This window comes from Brassica napus, chromosome C7 (assembly GCF_020379485.1).
Source record: "Brassica napus cultivar Da-Ae chromosome C7, Da-Ae, whole genome shotgun sequence".
NCBI classification, from domain to species: domain Eukaryota; kingdom Viridiplantae; phylum Streptophyta; class Magnoliopsida; order Brassicales; family Brassicaceae; genus Brassica; species Brassica napus.
Window position 1 is genome coordinate 28,832,526 of NC_063450.1, and position 26,897 is coordinate 28,859,422.

The 26,897-nt window shown below is 36.6% G+C and overlaps 2 protein-coding genes and 1 pseudogene across 2 annotated transcripts; 2 read left to right on the forward strand and 1 right to left on the reverse strand.

Annotated features, from left to right (window-relative positions):
• Positions 1-40: 40 nt before the first annotated feature.
• On the forward strand, positions 41-1,766 carry LOC106391547 (annotated as a pseudogene).
• Positions 1,767-22,768: 21,002 nt separating this feature from the next.
• LOC106390323 (cytochrome P450 81Q32) lies at positions 22,769-25,043 on the forward strand. Its single transcript, XM_013830762.3, has 2 exons — positions 22,769-23,716; positions 24,261-25,043. The coding sequence occupies exons 1-2, from the start codon at positions 22,796-22,798 to the stop codon at positions 24,876-24,878; spliced, it is 1,539 nt and encodes a 512-aa protein (XP_013686216.1). The 5' UTR covers positions 22,769-22,795; the 3' UTR covers positions 24,879-25,043.
• Positions 24,952-26,063, reverse strand: LOC106393512 (transcription factor MYB44). Its single transcript, XM_048762489.1, has one exon. The coding sequence runs from the start codon at positions 26,061-26,063 to the stop codon at positions 25,161-25,163; it is 903 nt and encodes a 300-aa protein (XP_048618446.1). The 3' UTR covers positions 24,952-25,160.
• Positions 26,064-26,897: the final 834 nt, after the last annotated feature.

The following is a 26,897-nucleotide window of genomic DNA, read 5'->3' on the forward strand; positions in this document are numbered from 1 at the left end:
ATTATTTGTTATTTATTTTAAGGATCGGATATCCGCCGGATATTACAATTTTTAGACGGAAACTCCAGATCCGGGTAAAGATAATAAAAACATGGATCTACCGGATAATGATCCGGATACAGATACCTTAAAAAAATTTCGGATACCCAATCCATTCCACCCCTGCACGACAAAACACAGCATGGAACACGTGCTATATTGTTGACGTTGAGTCATGGACTATTTTAAATCTGTATATGTGAACCTGAAGCAACGAAAGCAGAAAAAGCAGACAAGATGTTTAATTTGCTTTCATTCGCTCTGGTCGTTACATTGGTTATACTGACAGCTTATCTTTTCCGATCAAAGCAGAATCTTCCACCAAGTCCGGTAGGTTTCCCAGTGATAGGACACCTCCACCTTCTAAAAGATTCTGTTCATCGTTGCTTCCGTGACCTCTCTCGAAACCTCGGTCCAGTGTTTTCGCTCAGGCTTGGCTCTTGCCGAGCTGTGGTCGTCACCTCAGCTTCCATAGCCGAGGAGTTCTTATCTCAAGGAAAAGATATCATCTTCGCAAACAGGCCTATCACTACTTTGGGTGAGTACGTTGCTTCAACAACACGGTGATTACCGTATCTCCGTACGGAGACCACTGGCGCAACCTCCGCCGTATCTGCACCCTGGAGATCTTCTCCGCCACTCGTCTAAGAGAATCATTCGAGATCCGGAGAGACGAAGTGAGGTCTCTCGTTCGGACGATCCACAAGGTGGCATCAGGAGGAGGAAAAAACTCTGTCCGAATGGAGCTACGACCGTTGCTTTCAGGGTTTACGTTGAACGTCATCATGAGAATGGTTGCTGGAAAACGTTACTACGGCGAGGAAAACGCGGAAGCTAAGGAATCGAAGGAGCTGATCAGCGAGACGTTCGAGCTCGGAGGGTTTACTTACGTCGGTGACTTTCTTCCGATTGTGAAGCTGTTTGATTTCGATGGATACGTTAAGAGGACCAAGAAACTTGGCTCCAAATTGGACAAGTTTCTGCAGGAACTGGTCGACGAGCACAGAAGAAACAGGGGAAAAACAGAGTTCAAGAACACAATGATCACTCATTTGCTTACTCTTCAAGAATCGCAACCTGAGTACTACACTGACCAGATCATCAAAGGACTCGTAATGGTTCGTTATATGTAGGTGATGATGGATGCCGGGACGGACACGACCGCACTGACATTGGAATGGGCCATGGCTAACCTTCTAAATCATCCAGATGTTCTAGCGAAAGTCAAGACGGAGTTAAACAACGTTGTTTCAAAAAGAGGGCGCTTGATGGAGGAATCTGATACGAGCACTTGCACATATCTCAACAATGTGATTTCAGAGACTCTTCGTGCTGGGCCAATGCTGGTCCCACACGCGTCGTCGGTTGACTGCAAAGTTGCTGGGTATAAGATTCCACGTGGCACATGGCTGTTCGTTAACGCATGGGCTATTCAGAGAGATCCAAAAGTATGGGATGAGCCTGAGGCCTTTAAGCCGGAAAGGTTCGACAGTGAGGAGTGGAAGACCACCCAACATGGTCATTTTTTACCATTCGGAATAGGTAGAAGAGCGTGTCCTGGAATGGGGCTGGCCCAAATTGTATTGAGCTCAGCTCCAGAGCATCATTATCCTGCATCCCCTAAATGGGTCTCTTAATTTTATTCTAAATAACAAAATATTATTATTTTAGTTGATTATGTTTAAGCAATTAAATTTAAATGTAAATAAAATGTCTAAGTTATTATACATACTTTGACAGGTGGAAGAAGTGGGTCAGAGACGTTTTCTATAGTAGCAAAATAAGAGCAGCATTATCGCTGACTCTTAGCCCAACTTTTTCCCCCAAACCCAATTAAAAAACAATTAACAAAACACATAAGCCCAAGACTCGCCTCTTGCAGGAGGTGCCAAAGGCCCGCCTCTTAGTGACAGGAGTCAACAAATGAGAGGACGAAGCAATCGGTTACGCGTCTCTCTCGATCATCTCTCTTTCTCTCTCTATCTCAATCATCTCTCTCTCGAAACTCTCTCGACGAAAGGCGATTTCGTCTCCTTCGGTGTCCCTCATCGGCGACGTCTCCTTCGGTGGCTCTTGTCGGCGACCTCTCCCTCGGTGGTTCTCCTGGAGGCGACATAGCTCTCTCTCGGTGGCTCTTTCAAAATCGAAAGGTAAGCGGTTGTTGTGTTCTTGACTATGCATGTGTTCGATTAGGTCTGATCTGTTGTTTTTCTATGTAGTTTGTTGGTTCTGTCTCTCGGTGGTTCTTCTCCTCAAAGCTTTTCCTCGGTGGCTCAAATCGAAGCTCTCACCTCAAATCGAAGCTCTCTCACCTCAAATCGAAAGGTAAACCGGTTGTTCTGTTGTTTCATTATGCATGTGATTGATTATTGTAGTTTGTTGGTTCTGTTTGTTTCACCTGAAATCAAAATTTTGATGTGTTTGATCTCTGGATATGTTCTGTTTGTTCTTGGGTTTTAATTTTGTTTCAATTAATACGGATGGATCAAAGTTGATTTGCTATGTTTCAATCCTTGCTCTATGTCTGTTCTTTGATTTGTTTTCGCTTTTGATTATGTCTTTCTGTTGGATTATGGTCTGAATCATTTTTTGTTTATGTCTTTCTGATGTCAGATAGAAGGATCAAAGTTCATCGAGCAAAGGTTCATCTAGCTCAGGAGTTCACTGCAAAATAAGGTTAGTGTTACTCTTAACTGGTTCTTCTTACTAGAATTGATTTAGGTTGTGGTTAGAATTGAACCGACTGTAATTAATGAGTTGGTTAAAGTTATGATATGGTTGTGTGATTAATAGAAGTGATGGATAGCTACAATTGATTAACGCTTAATGTGATGAAAGTAGCAGATAAATGTCAACACATTTTTGTTTGTTGGTTGTCATGAATGCATCCTCTCTTCCTTCTATGCCATCTATAAACACACTTTCTTCCTTCTCTTTCTTATCATCTCCTTCATCTTTATTCTCAACTTCTTCTTCTCGGTATGAATCCTAATCAAAGCCAGTCCTCTAGCTTTTTAAACTTACTAAACAGTCAACTCCCTAACAATGAATATCGAACTCAGTTTCTGAGTTTTTCACCTACTCCAGACGTTGGAGGATCTGCTTCAAGTGCACAAACTGGTGAGGACCGTAAGCAAAGGTGCAAGTGGTCAACAGCTGAAGACCTGGTCCTCATCAGTGCATGGTTGAATACCTCCAAGGATCCACTCGTTGGAAATGAGCAAAAGGCAGGAACCTTTTGGAAGAGGATTACGGCTTACTATAACGCAAGTCCCAAGGTGGTTGGTTTGGCTCCAAGAGAGCAGACCCACTGTAAGCAAAGGTGGGGGAAGATAAATGAAGGTGTTTGCAAGTTTGTGGGGTCATTTGAAGCTGCAACAAAACAGAGGACCAGTGGCCAGAGTGAAGATGACGTTTTGAAGGCTGCACATGAGATATTCTTCAACGATTACAAGGTGAAGTTCTCATTGGAACATGCGTGGAGGGAGCTTAGGAATGATCAGAAATGGTGTGGGACTCAAGGAAGTAGTCAACAGAGCTCAGGTTCGAAAAGAAAGACGGTGGGTGTAACACCCCCGAACCGTCCTAGGCATAGGTCGACCCACCGGCCAACAATCAAACAAGAACATGACCGACGGACGACCCACACCAAGGGTTAGAGATGAAAGGCCAACTGGCCAGCCAACAATCGAACAAGAACATGACTGACCGTCCAACCCAACATCATGGTCCGGAAGCGCTACATGACGGGTTAGGGACGATCTGGCCAGAGTCACAAAATTTACTCCACGACCTCGACCAGTTCCTCAACTAACTTGACCCGCTGCGTCAAGGCGCAAGGCTTTGCAACCCGTACCTAGAGTTATCGTTTTCCGTTAGATTGAGGCCTAAGGCTTTTCAACCCGTACCACGATCTAACGTTGTGTTAGACCGGACTAGTCAAATATCAGAGTACTCATGAAACGCATATAAAACATTTACTTTGTTGATTCAAGAAATATCCATACATTGAAATAATTCAAGACTGGGTCCGGCCTAATGCCAAATCGAGCCAACAAAACACATAACACAATACCGTTTACAAAAGGCATGAAATCTACTCCGGCGGTCCTAACGTCCAACACCAAGCTATCTGATCATCCTTACCTAAAGCAACCTGAAAAAAGGACAACGGAGTTGGAGGAGTAACCTAATGTTACTCAGCGAGTTACAATCCCTAACTAACAAATACAACCCCTCGCTATCCCACCCCAAACAATCTAAAGCGAGAGATTCACCTAATAGCACAATTCAATAACATAAGCAATATCAGAATTACGCAGCGGTAAACGATAGCAAGATAACTAGCATTATGCTAATTACTAGCTCATCACCAAACTCAAACTCGACTTAAACCAGGGCTCAACAACCCGAAACACAATATAATATATATAACAAACTCGGGCCCTGGTGACGTTATGTTCCTCCTTCACTATCGGCAATATCCTATCTTCCTACCACAAAGGCCAGAAGAAGGAACTTTCAACCGACTGCGGCCCACAGTCCTTCGGGTCACCGCGCAACAGCCCATAGTCCTTCGGGTCACTGCCACATTACACCGTCGTATAATCACTCAGCCATAGGCCATGACCCCGTCTATCTGAGTCTTCCCGATCCAGCGAATAAGGGGTTTCCTTGAACCTGCCGGGTACGAGGTCTGAAGGAACACTAACTCACCCCAATATGCCTAGCATTGTGGGTTACACAAATGCTATCGGCCAATATATGATTAATATTAAACCCGGTAAAAATAACACAAGGTTCCTAGTATTAATCTCCACACAATCAACACATTTCACCTCAAACATGCCTAGCACTGAGGGTTACACAAATGCTATATGGCCAATATATGATTAATACTAAACCCGGTAAAAATAACACAAGGTTCATAATATTAATCGCAAATTAACACAATCAATCATATTTCAGAATCTAGCATAAAGACTAATTCCAGAATACCTAACTATCCACAACTTAGCGATATCATCTAAGCATTCCGCATTCTCTAACTAACCAATCAACCTAACCATTAGCATGCTACTACGGTTCTCAAGCAATAACAAGCATGCCATCAACTCAATCAACATAGCCTCAATTATTAACTAGTCAAACCGTTACGCAGTTAGACCTGGCCTCCTGCCATGATCCAACTTCCAAGTAACGGGATCCCGCGTGAAAACAACTCAGGAATCAATTGATTATAACTCAAAGCGTTCTTTGTCGATAAGCAGCTTGTTGATCGGAGAAGACTTGGGAAAAACCCAAGATGAACATCTTGATTGGAGTGGACTGGACTAATCTTGTCTTGTACACAACCTCGGCTTCACCATGAAGAAACTGACAGGCCTCGACAGGCTGATCTGGACTCGGACAGAACCTCCTCTGGCTTTTGGACAGTTCTCCGGACTTCCCAGCGGAGTATCGAGCAGAACTTCGACTGATCTGAACCCGTGGAACTGAACTAACTCCGGACAGCACCTCCACTTGATCATCAAAGAATATGACTGGCTTGGACGGATTGATTTGGGCAGAGCTTCTGCGTCACAATCGTAGATAATCATCGATTGGACGGAACTGGCCTTCTCGGTGGAGTATCGGTCTTCAGAATCGACCATACTTTAAAATCGACCACTTTCTTTTTTTTCTCTCTCTAGCCACGTTTTTAAAGTGGATTTGATGTGGTAATGAATATCTAAAACTGAAGGGAGGGTTGGGTATTTATAGAAACCTTTGGCCAGTAATATCGAGCCACACCGGCGACTGTGTGTCAGCCCGCATGCTTTCGGTCGCATGCGCGGTGACACACGGTGCACACATGTCATGAGGCATGTCTCAGACACATGCAGGAGGATACCACTCACGTCCAGATGGCTTGCTGCATGGCTGGACTGCATGCGTCGCGACACACAACTCCCTACATGTCGATCAACATGCATCGGTTACATGCGCGGCGACACCTCGTGCTCCGACATGTCAAGCTGCATGTGCTGCTTCCATGTATGGTGACACCTCAAGCTTATGAAGACACTCAGCTAGTTGGATGGTTGCCACCACGTCCTGATCCCTTAGATCAAGCCACCTCGAGCTTCTCGATCAATTTTGCCTGATTTTGGTCTTCCCGGCAAATTTCTGACCCGTGATCAATCCCGAATATTTTTCCGCTCCGGATCTGATGGTCTGAATATTTTTAATAAACTCCAGAGTATTTCTGACCTTGATGAAAAATATTTCCCGAGCCTCCGGCTTCCTCGAAAAATTTCATAATACCGAAATTAGGATTTTTGCCCAATTTCGGGTTTTTCCGTCATGCTTTGATCCCGTCGTGCTTGCTTCCCATCCTGCTTAATTACCATCCTGCTTTCATTTTCTTCGAAATAATATTCCGCTGATATGAAGTTTCGCGGAAAACTTTGTGCTGAAGAAACGTCATTCTTCCAAAACGTCGAGCTTCTAAACCGTCGTGCTTCCAAAAATGTTATGCTTCCAAAATGTTCGTCTGATCAATCTAAGATATCTTCTAACTATGGTCGAGCAACTTATTCGACTCATAGTTCACTCACGATCAATTATTCGACCACCTCGTTCTTCGCAATTTCCCGATCGATCTTTATCGCCCGCGATTCGACCACCAAGTTGATGTTCGACCAATCTTCTGTCTCGACCATTTTTATCCCGAAGGGCGGGTTATCACATTCTCCCCCCCCCCCCCCCCCCGCCTTCTTAATATAATTCGTCCTTGAATTCTTAGTTGCGCATTTGCTCATCTTCACGACATTCTCCACTCGTCTCCATATATCTTTTCGCTGTTCATAACTGTTCCTTGAGTGTCCTCTTCAAAGCCTCCACAATCGTCTTCATTCATCGTAACTGGAATGATCACTGACTCGTCCTCTTGCTTTTACTCTGCCATAACACACTCATTGCCCATGATACTATCTTGTCATTTCGATAGATATCATCCTTGTCCAGATTCCTCAAATCCTTCTCGATCTTCGTCTTTCCAACTACTGATGAAGTCATTCCCCAACTAAGTCTTGTTTCCTCCCATCTGTCCAGTCCATACCACTGTCCAACTCCTCTGAATCTGTCTCTCTTCTTTTCGGGTTTGGGATTGGCCTCGAACTCCCTCCACTTTTAGGTTTTCATCCTTTAAAGTTCCGATCAACGAACACACTTACTCGCTGCAACTCTAAAGAACACTTCTCACGCAAGTTAGTAGACAACTAACCAAATAATCTACTAACCCAACAAATTCTAACAATTCAACCTAACCACGATTCTAACCAGCAACCTAGCAATTCTAACCAAGCAACCTAGCAATTCTAGATTCCACTATTTCAATCCTAATTCCTAAAACCACAAATTCTATCGCTGGACGTGACCGGTTTCCCTAATGCATTTTGCGACTCTTTTTGACTCGATAAAATATTTAAAACCGATTAAATCATGAGTTCCGGAAGCATGAACGAAACCATGCTCTGATACCACCTCTGTAACACCCCCGAACAGTCCTAGGCATAGGTCGACCCACCGGCCAACAATCAAACAAGAACATGACCCACGGACGACCCACGCCAAGTGTTGGAGACAAAAGGCCAACCGGCCAGCCAACAATCAAACAAGAACATGACTGATCGTCCAACCCAACATCATGGTCCGGAAGCGCTACGTGACGGGTTAGGGACGATCCGGTCGGAGTCACAAAATTTACTCCATGACTTCGACCAGTTCCTCCACTAACTCGTCACGCTGCGTCAAGGCACAAGGCTTTGCAACCCGTACCTAGAGTTAGCGTTTTCCGTTAGATCGAGGCCTAAGGCTTTTCAACCCGTACCACGACCTAACGTTGTGTTAGACCGGACTAGTGAAATATCAGAGTACTCATGAAGCGCATATAAAACATTTACTTTATTGATTCAAGAAATATCCATACATTGAAATAATTCAAGACTGGGTCCGGCCTAATGCCAAATCGAGCCAACAAAACACATAACGCAATACCGTTTACAAAAGGCATGAAATATACTCCAGCGGTCCTAACGTCCAGCACCAAGCTATCCGATCATCCTTACCTAAAGCGACCGGAAAAAAAAGGACAACAGAGTTGGATGAGTAACCTAATGTTACTCAGCGAGTTACAATTCCCAACTAACAAATACAACCCCTCGCTATCCCACCCCAAACAATCTAAAGAGAGAGGTTCACTTAATAGCACAATTAAATAACATAAGCAATATCAGAATTACGTAGCGGTAAACGATAGCAAGATAACTAGCATTATGCTAATTACTAGCTCACCACCAAACTCAAACTCGACTTAAACAAGGGTTCAACAACCCGAAACACGATATAATATATATAACAAACTCGGGCCCTGGTGACGTTATGTTCCTCCTTCACTATCGGCAACATCCTATCTTTCTACCACAAAGGCCAGAAGAAGGAACTTTCAACCGATCGCGGCCCACAGTCCTTCGGGTCACCGGGCGACAGCCCACAGTCCTTCGGGTCACTGCCACATTACACCATCGTATAATCACTCAGCCATAGGCCATGACCCCGTCTATCTGAGTCTTCCCGATCCAGCGAATAAGGGGTTTCCTTGAACCCGCCGGGTACGAGGTCTGAAGGAACACTAACTCACCCCAATATGCCTAGCATTGTGGGTTACACAAATGCTATCGGCCAATATATGATTAATACTAAACCCGGTAAAAATAACACAAGGTTTCTAGTATTAATCTCTACACAATCAACACATTTCACCTCAAACATGCCTAGCACTGTGGGTTACACAAATGCTATATTGCCAATATATGATTAATACTAAACCCAGTAAAAATAACACAAGGTTCCTAATATTAATCGCAAATTAACACAATCAATCATATTCCAGAATCTAGCATAAAGACTAATTCCAGAATACCTAACTATCCACAATTTAGCGATATCATCTAAGCATTCCGCATTCGCTAACTAACCAATCAACCTAACCATTAGCATGCTACTACGGTTCTCAAGCAATAACAAGCATGCCATCAACTCAATCAACATAGCCTCAATTATTAACTAGTCAAACCGTTACTCAGTTAGACCTGGCCTCCTGCCATGATCCAACTTCCAAGTAACGTGATCCTGCATGAAAACAACTCAGCAATCAATTGATTATAACTCACAGTGTTCTTTGCCGATAAGCAGCTAGTTGATCGGAGAAGACTTGGCCAAAACCCAAGATGAACGTTTTGATTTGAGTGGACTGGACTAATCTTTTCTTGGACACAACCTCGGCTTCACCATGAAGAAACTGACAGGCTTCGACAGGCTGATCTGGACTCAGACAGAACCTCCTCTAGCTTCTGGACAGTTCTCCGGACTTCTCGGCGGAGTATCGAGCAGAATTTCGACTGATCTGAACCTGTGGAACTGAACTAACTCCGGACAGCACCTCCACTTGATCATCAAAGAATATGACTGGCTTGGACGGATTGATTTGGGCAGAGCTTCCGCGTCACAATAGTAGATAATCGTCGATTGGACGGAACTGGCCTTCTCGGTGGAGTATCGGTCTTCAGAATCGACCATACTTTAAAATCGACCACTTTCTTTTTCTCTCTCTCTCTCTAGCCACGTTTTTGAAGTGGCTTTGGTGTGGTAATGAATGTCTGAAACTGAAGGGAGGGTTGGGTATTTATAGAAACCTTCGGCCAGTAATATCGAGCAACACCGGCGACTGTGTGTCAGCCCGCATGCTTCCGGTCGCATGCGCGGTGACACACGGTGCACACATATCATGAGGCATGTCTCAGACACATGCAGGAGGACACCACTCACGTCCATATGGCTTTCTGCATGGCTGGAGTGCATGCGTCGCGACACACAACTCCCTACATGTCGATCAGCATGCATTGGTTACATGCGCGGCGACACCTCGTGCTCCGACATGTCAAGCTGCATGTGCTGCTTCCATGTATGGTGACACCTCGAGCTTCTGAAGACACTCAGCTGGTTGGATGGTTGCCACCACGTCCTGATCCCGTTAGATCAAGCTACCTCGAGCTTCTCGATCAATTTTGCCTGATTTTGGTCTTTCCGGCAAATTTCTGACCCGTGATCAATCTCGAATATTTTTCCGCTCCGGATCTGATGGTCTGAATATTTTCAATAAACTCCAGAGTATTTCTGACCTTGATGAAAAATATTTTCCGAGCCTCCGGCTTCCTCGAAAAATTTCATAATACCGAAATTAGGGTTTTTGCCCAATTTCGGGTTTTTCCGTCATGCTTTGATCCCGTCGTGCTTGCTTCCCATCCTGCTTAATTACCGTCCTGCTTCCATTGTCTTCGAAATAATATTCCGCTGATATGAAGTTTCGCGGAAAACTTTGTGCTGAAGAAACGTCATTCTTCCAAAACGTCGAGCTTCTAAACCGTCGTGCTTCCAAAAATGTCATGCTTCCAAAAATGATCAATCTAAGACATCTTCTAACTATATTCGAGCAACATATTCGACTCATAGTTCACTCACGATCAATTATTCGACCACCTCGTTCTTCGCAATTTCCCGATCGATCTTTATCGCCCGCGATTCAACCACCAAGTTGATGTTCGACCAATCTTCTGTCTCGACCATTTTTATCCCGAAGGGCGGGTTATCACAGTGGGGGAAGAACAATCTTTTCAGTCATCAGCATCTATGCCCAGTGTTAATGGGGAGGATAAAGCAATGGATAGGCCTATTGGTGTTAAGGCTGCAAAGGCGAAGGCTAAAAGGCCAGTGGGAGAAGAAGTGAAAATTCCGCAAGGGTTTAAGAATATGTGGGAGATGAGGACGAAGGACTTAGATTTCAAGGATAAGCTTAGCAACAAGAAGCTGCTTGACAGTTTGATTGCAAAAAAAGAGCCACTTACTGAATTAGAAGTGGCGCTTAAGAACAAACTGATAACCGAAATGTTGTCAATGTAATCTTCTTTGTCTTGATGTGTTATATAAGTAGTTGATGTGTAATATAAGTATTTCATGTGTGTTATAAGTAGTATTTCTGATCAATGTTATCAATCTTGTGTTTATGTTATCAGTCTTTGTGATCAATGTTCTACTGCGTTTCTGTTTTGTACTTTTTGGTTTTTAGGGGAACAAGTCACACACCACCAGCAATGGAAGCAAGAAAGCCGATTGTTTGTGGCCTCTCAGCGAGAGGTATGATACCACCACCTCTCCCACAAGAAGACACGGATGATGATGTTGCGGATGTCACACCAAGTGAAGTAGAAGTAGTGGAGATATCAGATGAAGAAGAAGCTGATATGGTGGAGTTATCAAGCGATTTGATTAGGGTGGAGGAATCGGAAGATGACCTTGAACCTGAGTTCAGAAGGCTGCTGCAAAGGATGCATGAGGAAGAGAAGAAGCTGAGAGAGGAGAAGTTCAAAGCCATGAAGTCGGGAATCAAGCTAGAAGAAGGACAATCCTCTAAGGTTGATGGTAAGAAGAGGAAGAGAAGAAGCTGAGAGAGGAGGTCACGGACTGTGGTGTTGTGTCACGGGTCATGTGTGTTTGTGTTTTGTCTTTGTGTTCTTTGTGTTCTAGTGTCACGGATGCTTATAGTCAGGTCACAAGACATGTATGTTTGTATGTTTTCTCTTTGTGTTATTGTGTCACGGATGCTATGTCAGGTCACAAGACTTATGTAGACATGTTTAATAATTGTCTTCTATGTTTGTATTATTGGTTTTCTTCTATAAATTAAGGCAAAATTTTCATTCTTGAGCACAGGACTCTTCATCTCTTCTTCCTCTCTCAACAAACACAACTCTTTATTCTCAGTTTGGATTCGAGAAACATTTGATCAAATAAAACATTAGATCAATTAAAACATTCCCCACAATTCTCTCCTCTATTCTCTTGTGGTTTTTCCTTTCCATATGGCATCTTCTTCTCAAAATCCGTTTGATGGATTTGATGATCAAAGTTTTGATGATGCATTTGATCAATATGTTGACCAACAATTTGATCAATATTTGGATCAACAATTTGATCAAACTTTCGAGAATCTTACCATAAATTATGGTCATCAAGAAAAAGCAAAGAAACAAAGAAAAAAACAAGCTTATATCGAAAGAAATCGTGAAGAATGGCATATTCGTTTATGGAATGATTATTTCAGTGAAACTCCAACGTATCCCGCAAATATGTTCCGGCGACGATTTAGAATGAACAGGCCGTTGTTCATGCATATTGTTGAACGACTCTCCAATGAAGTTGAATTCTTTCAACAAAAGACGGATGCTCTCGAAAGGCTTAGTCTCTCTCCACTTCAGAAGTGTACAGCGGCCATTCGTGTCTTGGCATATGGGACTGCGGCTGATGCTGTTGACGAATACCTCCGACTCGGTGAAACTACTACACGGTCATGTGTGGAACATTTTGTGGAAAGCATAATATATTTATTCGGCGAGGAGTACCTAAGAAGACCAACACCGGCTGATCTTCAACATCTCCTTGATATTGGTGAGCATCGTGGATTCCCTGGGATGATAGGAAGCATCGATTGTATGCATTGGGAGTGAAAGAATTTTCCCACCTCTTGGAAAGGTCAATATACACGTGGTTCGGGAAAACCCACCATCGTTTTAGAGGCGGTTGCATCGTATGATCTATGGATATGGCATGCATTTTTTGGACCTCCAGGTACCTTAAAAGATATCAATGTTCTTGATCCCTCACCTGTTTTTGATGACATAATAAAAGGTCAAGCTCCGCAAGTCACCTTCTCTGTCAATGGAAGAGAGTATATCTCACCGACGGTATTTATCCGAAATTGGCAACTTTTATCCAATCAATTTCAATACCACAAGGGCCGAAAGCGGTTTTATTTGCTCAACACCAAGAAGCTGTCCGAAAAGAAGTCGAGCGTGCTTTTGGAGTCTTGCAAGCTCACTTTGCCATTGTTAAAAATCCAGCATTTTTTTGGGATAAAGGCAAAATTGGGAAGATAATTAGAGCATGTATCATACTCCATAACGTGATAGTAGAAGACGAACGAGATGGATACACTCAATATGATGTTTCAGAGTTCCAACAAGGAGAAGACACCGGAAGTTCACATGTCGATCTCACATTCTCTACTGATATTCCTACAAATATCGGCAATATGATGGGTGTTCGAACTAGAATTCGTGATAAACACATGCATGAACAACTCAAAGCTGATTTGGTTGAACATGTATGGTGTAAATTCGGACGTGGTCAGGACAACAACTAAGCTCGCATGTTTCTTTCAAATTATTCTCGTTTATTTTACTAATCTTAGTTTTAGTGTTCTTTTTAATAATTAATGTTTAAAATGTTTTATATTAATATGTTATATTTAATAAATAAATTGTATCTTTAAAAATATTTTAGTTTAATATTTTTTTTTCTCAAGAACCCAAAAATAAGAATCCCCATTGGACCTAACAAATTAAGTGTCTCTTAAGTACAACTTCTTAACTATTATTAATTACTAAAAAATCAATAAGAACCCAAATTAACCTCTTAGGGTTAATGGTGCTCTAAAAACATTTTTCACTTCTCTTTCTAACTTTTTATGTTTTTAATTTTTCTTTAATTACAATTATCCTAACAACTCATTTAAGAACCCAGCGATAAAGATGCTGGTCATTGATCCAATTGTTTTGACTGGGAGAGAGATGAAAACATGGCAGTTGACAGAAGGAACGGGTCTTAGAGCACCTCTAAAAGTTTTGTTTTTAGAACCTTTGGGTAGGAGTTCTACACTATTTAGTGGACCCCACAACTACATACATATATACAATATATACATATACACATATTCATTTTTAAAACTCCAATGGGTAGAACCCCTATTGGAGGTGCTCTTGGTATGTCTAAAGTTGTGCCTTTAGTTGCCAAATGCAAGTCTTTTCCTATCCCAGACAACGTTGTCATTTAGTTTTGTGTATTTTATCAGCTTTCATTAACGTTGCTAATAAGTACATAATGATTTCCTCGTTCTTGATTTCTTTAAATCTTTCTATGTCCTTCTCTTTATCCCTCTCTTTCCTCTTTCTTTCCCTCAGCATCTCCTGCACTTATTTACATCCTTTGAGATCAGATCCAACGGTCGAAAGAATGAGAAATCCTCATCAATGTCCACTTCTCCCTGTGAGTAAAAAGACAACATAGCTTATAGCATCTCCAAAATAAATTCTATAACTTTAAATATAGAAATTTTTGTTCTCCAAAACGGAATTTCAAAACTTCAAAATTTATAATTTTGAGTAGTGAAACTGCAAATATGAAATTTCACTACTCAAAACTCTAAATTTAAAGTTTCGTCTTTTTAATTGTATTTTGGTCCTTATAATTAATTATACATCACATTTATGATTCTTAAGTATTTTTTCATTCATCGTTTTAATCTTTACAACTTTTGTATATTTTAAATATTTCAAATTTATTTTTATAAATTTAAATTTTACACATAAAATTTAAAAAAATGAAATTTATAATATTTTAAAAGTGGAATTAGACAACAAGAATATTAAAAAAGAAACTTAATAAAAGAATTTAAAAGATACATGAAGACATAATTATTACACAAATTTAAATATTACAACAACGCTAATAGTCTAGTAAATTTGCTCTGGAAATTCTAAAATATTGTCCAAATAATTTATGTAATAATGTGGTATTTTGCTTGTAGTTTAATATTTAATTATGTATTTATATTTATAATTTTGTATTTTAGTGCAAGATTTTATTAATTAATATTACTATGATATTTTTATATATGTGCTAGTTTTATAAAAGTTTTATGGATTAATATTAATTATGATAAATATAAAAACCATAGTGTAAATTACAAATAATTTTGAAGTTAAATTTGAAGTTTTGATCTTAGTCTAACCAGACCAAAATATATAAAAAATTTCACGGTCTCTATGAAATAGTAAATATGGGTGCATCAAGTTATCCAAAAAGGCTTTTACCTTAAGCCCTCAATATGTATAAAATTTTCACGGTCTCTATTTTCTAAAAATAGTTAGTAACATAGTGTTTTTTGTTAACTGTTTTATTCATTTAACCCAAATTCAATCCCCTAAATTGAGTGTAGATATTTTTTTAAAAGGAGCATTTTATTTTATTGTCAATTTTCCAAATTTTTAAAAGAAAATATGTTTCGTGTCTTGTCCGCGTACGTGGATCACATAATCAATTTATAAATATTTACTAATGCAAAGGAAATATGAAATTGCATCCATCTCATCCTAATTGCATCCATCTCAGTCATATGACTTGTTAATTGTGCTACAAGTAACCTTCTACCATTGCTAAAATTACATTTATGTTTATATTCCAAAAGAACATGATAGGAGAGAATTGATTCTCGACTTCAAATCATGATTTAGTAATCTGGAGATTTAATGATGTTTAGATGTACTTGAGTGTACAATATCATCTAGTTTGCTTGTACAAAAAGTATTGATACTATACGAACCAAGATCTTAACATTTTTCACCTTTTCAACTATCAAACAAAAAATGGTTAACGACTTAACGTGAATGAATGGAGATCAACACAAAAAAAAAAAAAAGTAAAATAAACCTCGGGCCAAGGAGTTATCTGCTTTTTGGGCTAACATATGTTCATTTAACAAATCGACATCTTGCATTTACGAACTTAATTTTAGCCCATATCTTTGAAATAGTATGGGATTACACTCTCTTGCAGAAGAATGTCATGCACCTATTTAAAAACTCGCAAGGGATCATGACAATCAGTCATCGATAAATTTTCAGGAATATCAATGTCTACTCTCGAGCATTAGGCTCATTAATATTTATATTGCCTGTATCCAATATTCCTTCTGAGAACATCGCAAGCTCACTATCATCTCTGCCAATAAGGCGCAAATAGTGAATTCCCTAACTTTGTAACTCGACCACAAGTAAAAGGAGTTCAAAGTTGATAACACAATTTCAATGCTATTGCCTCCAACTATAACTGGTAACATGCATGTACCAAAAAGAATTCACCAAAGACGACAACCAATATTTTGAAAATCAAACTGGATCAGTCAACCAGTCCCATCTTGACTTGTTAAGTCAGCCGAGTTCAGTTAGATTTAAAAATCGGATCTGAGGGAAACCGGCAAAACCAGCTAAACCCAGTGAGCACGATCAACTTGAAAATCCAGTTCTAAAAAATTCAAAACAATAGTTTTCGTTGTTATAATTCTATAATATAATTGTAATCAATGCTTGGCTATCACCGTTTAGTTGTTTTCATATATATACTAAAGAAAGAAAGTCAGGAATCCCATCTTTAGCTTCCATATTAGATTTCCCACTTTTCCATGGTTACAATTGGGATTTTAGTTGTAACTTCTAAGAAGAAATAAGAACGGTAACTTGAATGTTCAATCATGTATTTGTTATCAATTTCAATTTGCATAGTATTCACTTGTTTAGAAAGTTGTGTTAACTATTGTATACATATAGCTATATTATTTTTAGAGTTTTATTGTTTTTGACAGATTTTGTTTTATTCGTTGACTGTACTATAGTCAAATACCCAGATAATCTAAAACACTAGACCTGAAAATCATAGAGATAAAAAGCCAAAAAAAAAACTATTATTTTGATATATCTTAGCAACTGCTGTTTATTTTCTTTTCAGTTACATGCAAGATATATAGAGTAATTTATTCGTCATATTTTATAAATTATTTAGTTATTATTTAATAATTTGAATAGATTCAATTATTTACAGTTATAAAAGTTCATTCTTTTATTATTTGGTTTTATACCATAATTACAACTCTTAAAAATATCAGAAATATTACGAAACCTAATAGGACATGACTTTGTCATGTTCAAAAGAAAAAAAAACTACATGCCTTTGTAGAGTCCAATATTTCTGGTATTGACTTTCTAAAGTACATAATAATAATCTTTAGACATTATTTACCGCGATTTGTATATGTGTCATCATTACAATCATTCTAAGAAAAAATAATTACATGACTAATAAAAAATATGACATAGATCTTTCTTCGTTATATGTATAAAAATATGAAGTAACAAGTACATAGCCCGTACCCATTACCATAATTATAAAACAAAAGAATTAACTGTTTATTAGAATTTTATATATTTTTAATGTTTCAAATGAAAAATGTAAATGGTAAAAATATATTTTTTTATTGTATTTAAGTTTTCTGAATGAATTATTTTGTATACCGCTCATGTTTATGATTTTATTAAATGTAATATATATGTGGTATTATAATTAATATTTAAGATATAAAATAATAAAATATAAATAAAAATATGTAAATAGTTTTTACAGTATTTGTATCCTGTAAATAAAACTTCTATGCAAACTACTTATATTTTATATCTACAAAGTTTATCAACTTTTACAAAAAATAACATAAAATATATAATATTGCTTTTAAATAATTATATTATTCATTTTAAATAATATCATATATATTATTTACCAATTAATTGTGTGTCTAAAATCACTATAAGAAATAAAATGATGACATAAATTTTTAAAAAATGTGATATATCTATCTTCTCTATTAAAAGAGAAGTATCATTTTTATCTACCATAAAAAAGTCATGGTAGGTCAATTTTCTTAATTACATATATTTGATTATTTACATTAATCTATTGAATATATAAGATTTATAAAAAATATTAATAATTATAAAGATATTAAATTACAAATCTGTTGAGAAAAAATCTAACAAAATCTTACTAAAATTTTAAATATTTTTTAAATTAATAAATTGAATAATTCCTAAATTAATAATATAATATCATTATAATAAATTTTAAATAAATATTTATCATAAAACAAAATAAAATAAAATTATATGCTATTTTTAATAAATTTTATAATTATTGACTATATTATATTAAAATAGGAGTAACATATGCATTAAATATGAAAATGATATTAAATTGGTAAATTAACATATTTTTAAAAAATATAGCTTCATTTAAATAAATAAATAAAATAGTATCCACCATTTAAAAGATTAAAAGATTATATAACGTTTAAAAGGAGTAAAATTTGTAAATTATGTAATATTTTTTATATAAAATAAAATAAAACTGCTAATATATGTTAAACTTTAATATCTACAAAATATATTACATATTTATTTATTTCAAAATTAGAGCAATATATTATCTAAAAATGATTATATACAAAATATAATATAATATAGCTAACATTTAATTTAAGTGCTATTAACAAAATATGCTAATGGAAAACTTTCTTTTTTTAATTTATTTAAGATACTAAAAAGAAATAAATTTTAATTATAAATTTACTGGTTATTTTTAATTATGACAAAATATGTTGAAAAATTTATAAATAATCTTATCAAATTTTCAGCTTTTTATATAAAATAATGCATTAGTTTAGTAACAAAAAAATCAAAAATATATATAATTTTTTAAGTCTAAAGTTATAAAAATGAAAAGTTATCCGCACAGACTTGCGGATCAAAATCTAGTTGATCATTATAGTACAACAATAAAAAGACGTAGAACCTTGACAAAAAGAAAGATGTATAAAATATTACTTCAAAAAATAAAATAAATTTTATTTATTTAAACTAAATGCCATGGTAGATTAAAAATTTCATAAATTTCAAAATTGTATAAAATTACTTAATTAAAAATTAATGTAATAAATATTTTTTTAAGTTATTATGTAATCGCATGGTGCAAAAAAATACCTAATAGGATGATGTTTTCGTAGTGTTTTTGTAGAATGCATAGTAAAATATCCTTGTTAAGAATCAAATTTTTTTACAACTAAAAATTCCTTTTTTATTATTTGGTTTATCTGATAAACAGCATTTTTAAAAGTATAAGAAACATAAGAAATTTAATATGATTTTACCAAAAAAAAGGAAATATAATATGATGATGTTCATGGAAGCAGATACATGTCTTCCTAGCGGCCATTATTTATGGTATTGTCTCTCTAAAGTGCATAATAAATATACTTTTGATAATAGATAGGTCCCAGACCTTTCATAAAAACACGTTTGATAAGAACATATCTAACATTTTTGTTAGTTTGAGAATAATATAAAAAGAAATTATAGTAATAAATAAATTTAATTATATGTTAGGGGTAATTGTTTATTAAAGATATCAACGATATTACTGTTTTAATTTACAATGTGAAAATTTGAAAATAAAAGATTATTCCGCAAATAATAGTATAAACTAGATGATAAGTCGCACACATGTGCGGAGTGAGTTCTTATAATAATGTTTGTTTATGAAATGATTTTAACATTTTGCTACACTACAATCTTTATCAATTATATAATGATGAATACAAATGTTGGTCTCTTAAATATATCATCATTGTTGAACAGTTAACGTATTACATCTCATTTTAATTATTTTTAAGATTTCGTATGCATAAAAGAAAATTAAGTTTTGCGCCTGACACAAATCACCAAAACCAAATAGTCAACATCAATTGTATAATGACGAAAGGTGATTAGGTTTTCTGTTTTCGATTTGTTTACTATTGACTCTGCATAAGTGATTTCATTTTTTACCTCTATAGAATTGTGATTTCGTTTTCGTATTTGTTTTATTGATATGAGTTAAGTTTTTTTTTTCACTTTTTTTATGAATTTAATGAATTGCATAAGTGTCAATTAGAATAATGGACATCTTTAAAAATTAGTTTCACTCCATATACATATCTAATAATCAAAATTTTGAAATAAAATCACTGACAAACTATATTAATAGGTTAGTGTTCAAATCTAATATATCAAGCTGTTATAAAATATAAGTGCAGACTCGAAATATAAATGTTTGTCTAGTATATATTCACCAGCTCGGTCTAAAAATCATCTAATTAGAACAACAAAACATATTACTTATTTCACAAGTTCGGGTAATATCTGAATCTGAATGGTAATATCCGAACCTGAATGGATATCCGAAGATAACCAAACATAAGTATATTTAACTTATTTCTAGTATATTTCTCTCATTTTATTCAAAATATTTATATTAATGATTCTTATTGCTCAAAATTAGATAATATACATATAATTATTGACAAAATCAATTTCTACTCAATTAAAATACATATCAAGTTCTCGTTTCTTGCAAGTTGCATCTATTTTCAAAACAAAAACTAAATTAGTGTACTTCTATTTTTAAAGTTTTATCCCCAAACATATTAATAGTTTAATCTTTTAAAAATTAAAAGAAAACAGTTAAGTTAAAATATATTTAAATACAAAAATCTTAAACAATGAATAATTTATTTATTTTTTCTTCAAAATTTAAATATCTGAACCCGAACATAAAATATCCGAACCCGACTCGAAGTGTAGAAATACTCGAACGGGTTCTATACCTTTATACTGAAATATCTAACACAAACCCGAACGTGTATCCAAATGCCCACCCCTATGATATATGATCATTTGTATCTTGCTTGAACAAAAAAAAGTTAAACCATTGATCACAAAATTTTTAATGTGAAACTTTTACCATTTTTAGTAATTTATAGTCGTTTTCAAAAATTCAAAATATAACATATAAGAAAAAATCTAATTGTTTTTATTATATGTTTAATGTGACTGTTTAACTTTTTTTAATAGTAAATTAAACAAAAAGAGAGAGGTTAGAAATTGTTTTATCAAATATGTATTATTCATAATTATTAATTGTCATATATATGTTAACCACAATAAGAAATTTTGTAGCTTTTATTTAAATAAGTAAAAAATATTCTTTTGTATACTATTAATTAATTTGATAGTTAATTTAATAAAAAACATAGTATATGTTTATATGGACCAACTTATTTTTCTACCAATTCTAAAAATCATTTTCGTGATAACACGTGGCTACGAAAACATGTTGTAATGCTCCAGGATTAATATATAGGGATAGGAGATATCAAACTCTTAAATAAAACGAAAAAGTGCGATTACTTTCTAGATTTATTTTTATATATTCCTAAATACTATACATATAATCTTCGATGGATCTATTTCTCAAGCTAATACATGTTTTCTGTTTGTTTTCAATTGTGTGCTATATAATTGTTTTTTTTCTTCCAAGGCATGGATCAAATTAGATTATTTATTCCTTTAAGACAAGATTTGAGCAATTTCAAAAGTAGGAATAAACACTTAGCTTTCTGTTTGATTTGGAATGAAGTCAATAAGATAATTTGATGGTATCATGTACCAATCTTGAAACCGCTTTAAAGCATGAAAGTCATTTTGATGTTATTGGGGATGATTTGTGTTTTAAATTAATGAATTAAAAAAAAGTCTTTACCACAAGATTACAAAGAAGAAAAGAGTTTTATCCAAACTCATAGTTTTGTATCAAATATTATCGATACACCAGATTCAATCGGCACCGTTGAAATAAAATTTTCAAGTTTAAAGTTAATAAAATTTTATTTACGATCAACTATATCACAAAAAAGATTAAATGGTCTACTAATCATATCCGGTTAAAGAGAATTAGTTAAGAATATTATAAACTTTTGGTAAAAGAGTACTAAAAGAGAAGTTTACTATAATAACACTAATTCATCTTTTTATTACTAAATTAGCTTATAATTTTTTTTAATTACTAGACTGTTTTTCATATCCATAAGCGAGTATTAACTGTTGTAAATATTTGATATATTTTTTTAATTATATCTGTGTCTTCAAGTTACAGTTTTGGTTTTTTATTATGTTTTTCAGATCTATACTAATATTTGCGAAGTGATTTTTCGCAATCGAGTTTTCACGTTAAAAGTTGGAGTGGTTAATATTGTTTATACCTTTAATGAATTATTATGTTTATTATTAGCTAATCAAAAATATATGTAAGAACGTGTTTTAAGGAAAAAATATATGCTCATGGCTTTGCTCTTTGTTGATGTGATGATGTCTTATCGTTAGATATGATATCCTAATGTTTTATAATAAAAATTTATATCCCCAATTTATTAAAATTGAAAAAGAGGATAAATCTGCATTGTTTCAGTTTCCTCTTTTCGGTATATTCGAATATTATAGATCAGGATGTTTGTGTTAACTTATGACACATCTAAATATTCATGATAAAACTTATTATCTCACGTATAGTTTAAAATTTTATTTAAACATTTGAATTTAAAAAAAGCTACCACGATGGTACTTATAGTATACTAATATACTCATTTATATTTACATATACATAGGGAAGTAATAGATGTTATATTTTGTATATATATATATATATAAGTGTTTCCAAATTTATTTTACCCTATTAAAATTATTTCAATTACGATAAAATTATTAAATTAAAATAGGATAAACCTTCATTGTTTCAGTTTCCTCTTTTCCATATATTTGAATACTATATATCACGATGTTTGAATTGATAATATATCCATATATATATATTTTTTTTTTGTCATCAATATATCCATATCTATTTGTAAAATTATTGTGTCCGCATGTGCGGACAAAACACCTAGTTATAAATATTTGAGACCTCGGTTTTTTTTTTCTTTTTTTTAAATCACCGATCCCTGTGCTTAAAAAAACAATTAATATTAAAAATAAAAAAACGTGGTGCACAGCCTGGCTTATGCAAAACACGTCGGCTGCTCGCGTTATAAATCTTTGACTTTAGACTCCATAAAAGCTCCAGGTAGATGTGCAGACAAAGCAACAAAATCAGAAAAAGCGACAAGATGTTTAATTTGCTTTCATTCGCTCTGATCGTCGGATTCATTGCAGCGGCTGCTTACCTTTTTCGATCAAAGCTGAATGTTCCACCAAGTCCGATAGGTTTGCCGGTGATCGGACACCTCCACCTGCTAAAAGATCCAGTTCACCGTTGCCTACATAACCTCTCTCGGAACCTCGGTCCAGTGTTTTCGCTCAGGCTCGGCTCTTGTCGTGCCGTGGTCGTCACGTCAGCTTCCGCAGCGGAGGAGTTTTTATCTCACGAAAATGATGTTGTTTTCGCAAACAGGCCGATCAGTACTTTGGGTAAATTCGTTGCTTACAACAACTCGATAGTCAGCGTCTCTCCCTACGGAGACCACTGGCGAAACCTCCGCCGTATCTGCACCGTGGAGATCTTCTCAGCCGCTCGTCTCAGAGAATCGTCCGAGATCCGGAGAGACGAAGTGAGGTCTCTCGTTCGGACGATCCACAAGGCGACGTCAGGAGGAGGAGACAACTCTGTCCGAGTGGAGCTACGACCGTTGCTTTCTGGGTTTACGTTGAACGTCCTTATGAGAATGGTCGCTGGAAAAAGATACTACGGCGAAGATAACACGGAAGCAAAGGAAGTGCGGGAGCTGATCAGCGAAACGTTCGAGCTCGCTGGGTTTACTTATGCCGGTGACTTTCTTCCGATTTTGAAACTGTTTGATTTCAATGGATACGTTAAGAGAGTGAAGAAACTTGGCTCGAAATTGGACAAGTTTCTACAGGAACTGGTCGACGAGCACAGAAGAAACAGAGGAAAAACAGAGTTCAAGAACACAGTGATCACGCATTTGCTAACTCTTCAAGAATCGCAACCTGAGTACTACACTGACGAGATCATCAAAGGACTCGTAATGGTTAGTAAATTTTTTGATATATTTCTTTGGTTTCAACTAGGCATGGACGTTTTCACCCCAAACCGAAATTCCTACCTTGACCCAAACCGAAAAAAACCAATATTCAATCCGGGTGGTTAAAAAAAATATCTGAACGAAACTAAAAGTTCTAAATCCAAACTAGGATTCGAAAAATATCTGAAATTGTTTAAATATGTTAATTAATTTAGATATTTTAGAGTAATTTTTATTTGTTATTTTGAATACTTCTTAAGTAGTTTAACTAGTTTTGATTAAAAAATTTGAATACTTTATTTTGAGTATTTTGGTCAATTTTTTAGTTTTTTTAAAAAAAAATTGGGTGATTTTGGACATTGTTATAATCCAACCCGAACCAAAAATTAATAAAACACAAATGGAACTTATGAATATAGTACCAAAAACCGAAAATCTGAATCAAGTCAACTGAATCTGAACATCTGAACGAGACACAGAACACTAATGCATAGTTTCAACTCGTTATCCGAAAAAATAAATCAAGATTGAATTGTTTAATTATATGCAGGTGATGATAGTTGCCGGGACCGACACAACGGCAGTGACACTGGAATGGGCAATGGCTAACCTTCTAAAGTACCCAGATGTTCTAGCGAAAGCCAAGGAGGAGTTAAACAATGTCGCCTCCAGTAAAGGGCGTTTGATGGAGGAGTCTGATACGAGCACTTGCACATATATCAACAATGTGATCTCAGAGACTCTTCGACTGTATCCTGCTGGGCCAATGCTGGTCCCACACGCATCTTCCGTTGACTGCAAAGTTTCTGGGTATGATATTCCACGTGGTACATGGCTATTCATCAACGCGTGGGCTATTCAGAGAGATCCCAAGGTATGGGATGACCCTGAGGCCTTTAAGCCGGAAAGGTTCGACAGTGAAGAGTTAAAGACTCATCATGGTAAGTTTCTACCATTCGGAATAGGTAGAAGAGCGTGTCCTGGAATGGGGCTGGCACAAATTGTATTGAGCTCAGCTTTAGGATCATTGATCCAGTGTTTCGATTGGGAGAGGGATGACGAGATGGCAGTTGACATGTCGGAAGGAACCGGTCTTACCATGCCCAAAGCTGTGCCTTTAGTTGCCAAGTGCAAGTCTTCACCAATCCTAGACAACGTTGTATTCTAATTTCTCTTAATGCGTGAGCCCAGACAACGTTGCCAATCTTAGACAAACGTTGGATGGTCATTTACATTGCTAATAAGAAAATTCTTCTTCTATTTTGTTTGAATTGTCGAGAAACTTAAATATTTAATCATGAATCGAGATCGCTCACTCGATTTCCTCTATACATTTCTTAAAACGCAAAATTATTATGCCTAATCCCAAATGTTGAAAGAAAAAAACAGTCTTTTCTTTTCTTCTTCCATAACGATTTCATGTAACAACAGTTCCTAAGTTCACATTCGTCTACTCGATTCTTCCAACACCAATTTGACTCATCGGAATCATTCCTTTATCCCTGAATCCTCCGACAACGAATCCACCACCATTGTGGTTTCTCTGCATCTCCGCCATGTAACTCCTCACCTCCGCCTTAATCATCTCCTGCACAACCGCCATAAACTCAACGCCGTTCCCCGCAAACGATCTGCCCATATCCTCAATTGCACCTCTAAATCCGCCAGAGAACTGCTTGAACGACATCGTGTTGGTGTTATGGCGCATCAAAGTGTTGTTACTAGTTGACTCGTGACTACGGTTTGACTCCTCGCTGACGTCAGCACCAGGAAGCGACAAGCTCAGCGAAGTCGCTGGGTCATCACAAAACGATGACGTTTCGATGGGAAGCGGCAACGTAACACCACCAGCACGTGGAACAGGTTTAAAAACCTCAACAGAGGGCAAAACGGGGAGTGTGCTCGAATCACTGACGTCAGATCCAGTTGGGCTTCCTGGGCTCATATAAAGCCCATTAGCAACAGGAGGATAACCGTCGCTCACCGATCGCTTCACCGGTCGTTGATCCTCCGCCGGAGCGTAGAAACCACCGCATTTCCTCTTGAGCGTCGAGTTCCAGTGATTCTTCACCGCGTTGTCCGTACGACCGTTGAGAAGACGAGCTATAGTCGCCCATTTATTACCAAACTGCGCGTGCGCGCGCGCGATCGTCTCGTCTTCCTCCGCCGAGAACGGGCGGTGCTCAACCTGTGGCGAAAGCTGGTTGCACCACCGCAACCGACACGATTTTCCCGATCTACCGGGAATGGATTTGCTAATCACCGTCCAATTTCTCGGACCGTATTTAACCACGAGCTTACGAAGCTGCTCGTCCTCTTCAGGACTCCATGGACCTTTAATACGATCCGCCATTGAAATCTAGAATATAGATAATGATGATGAGAAGCTCTGTTTTGTTGTGAGAAAGATGATGAACAAAACGATTTCGAGAAGTTATAGAGAGGACGAACTTATTTATACACAAGTTTTAAGAGTCAGTAACCGGGAACCGGTTCGGACGGTGGAGAAGTTATGGGCAACGCTTCTTCCACGCAAGCGGTTTTTCAAAGTTTGGGATACAGCTGTTAACGGACACGCGTCGTGACATGACTACGTCGATGTGTTTTCCTTTTGTCGTTTTCGTAATGATTTTTTTGAAAAGCTTTCAGATCTTTAGGTTTCGTTGCGTTAAGCGTGGAGATCAATCGAGGTCGATGTAAGGATGTTGTGTGTGCACGCGCATGTGGCTTGCGTGGCGAAAGTTAGAAGTTAAAAGAGACAAAATCACGAAACCCAACTAGCAAAGGTAGATAATATTCGCACTATTTTCCGTTAATTTAAATTTTCAGATGAGGATGAAAATGTTTTTAAAAAATATCTGAAATAAAGACGAAAACGGTTTGGTTTAGGTAACGTAAGTTTTTTTTCTAAATGTTAGTCTGAGTCTAGAATAGCATAAGCCAGGCTGTATACCAGTCCATGAGATTTGTATAAAATGATACAAATTGACTTTAAAAAATGAATTAAGCATACCTAATCCATATGTATTTGTCTTCTTGACAAGACTAGTCTTTTGTTTGGTTTAACTGAACAAAGCGAACGGTTAGCTGTCTGATTGTTCTATATATAACTTCTTTATATATCTAATGCATCCAGATGAACCAAATCTCGAACCAGATTTTTTTTTTTTTATTGATTGACCCCGGA

What these genes read in the sequence shown, in the direction of transcription:
- LOC106390323 (XM_013830762.3), top strand. Translation starts at nt 22,796, where the DNA reads ATGTGCAGACAAAGCAACAAAATCAGAAAAAGCGACAAGATGTTTAAT. An exon ending in TCATCAAAGGACTCGTAATG is followed by an intron (nt 23,717 to 24,260) that starts GTTAGTAAATTT and finishes AATTATATGCAG; the next exon opens with GTGATGATAGTTGCCGGGAC.
- LOC106393512 (XM_048762489.1), bottom strand. Translation starts at nt 26,063, where the DNA reads ATGGCGGATCGTATTAAAGGTCCATGGAGTCCTGAAGAGGACGAGCAG.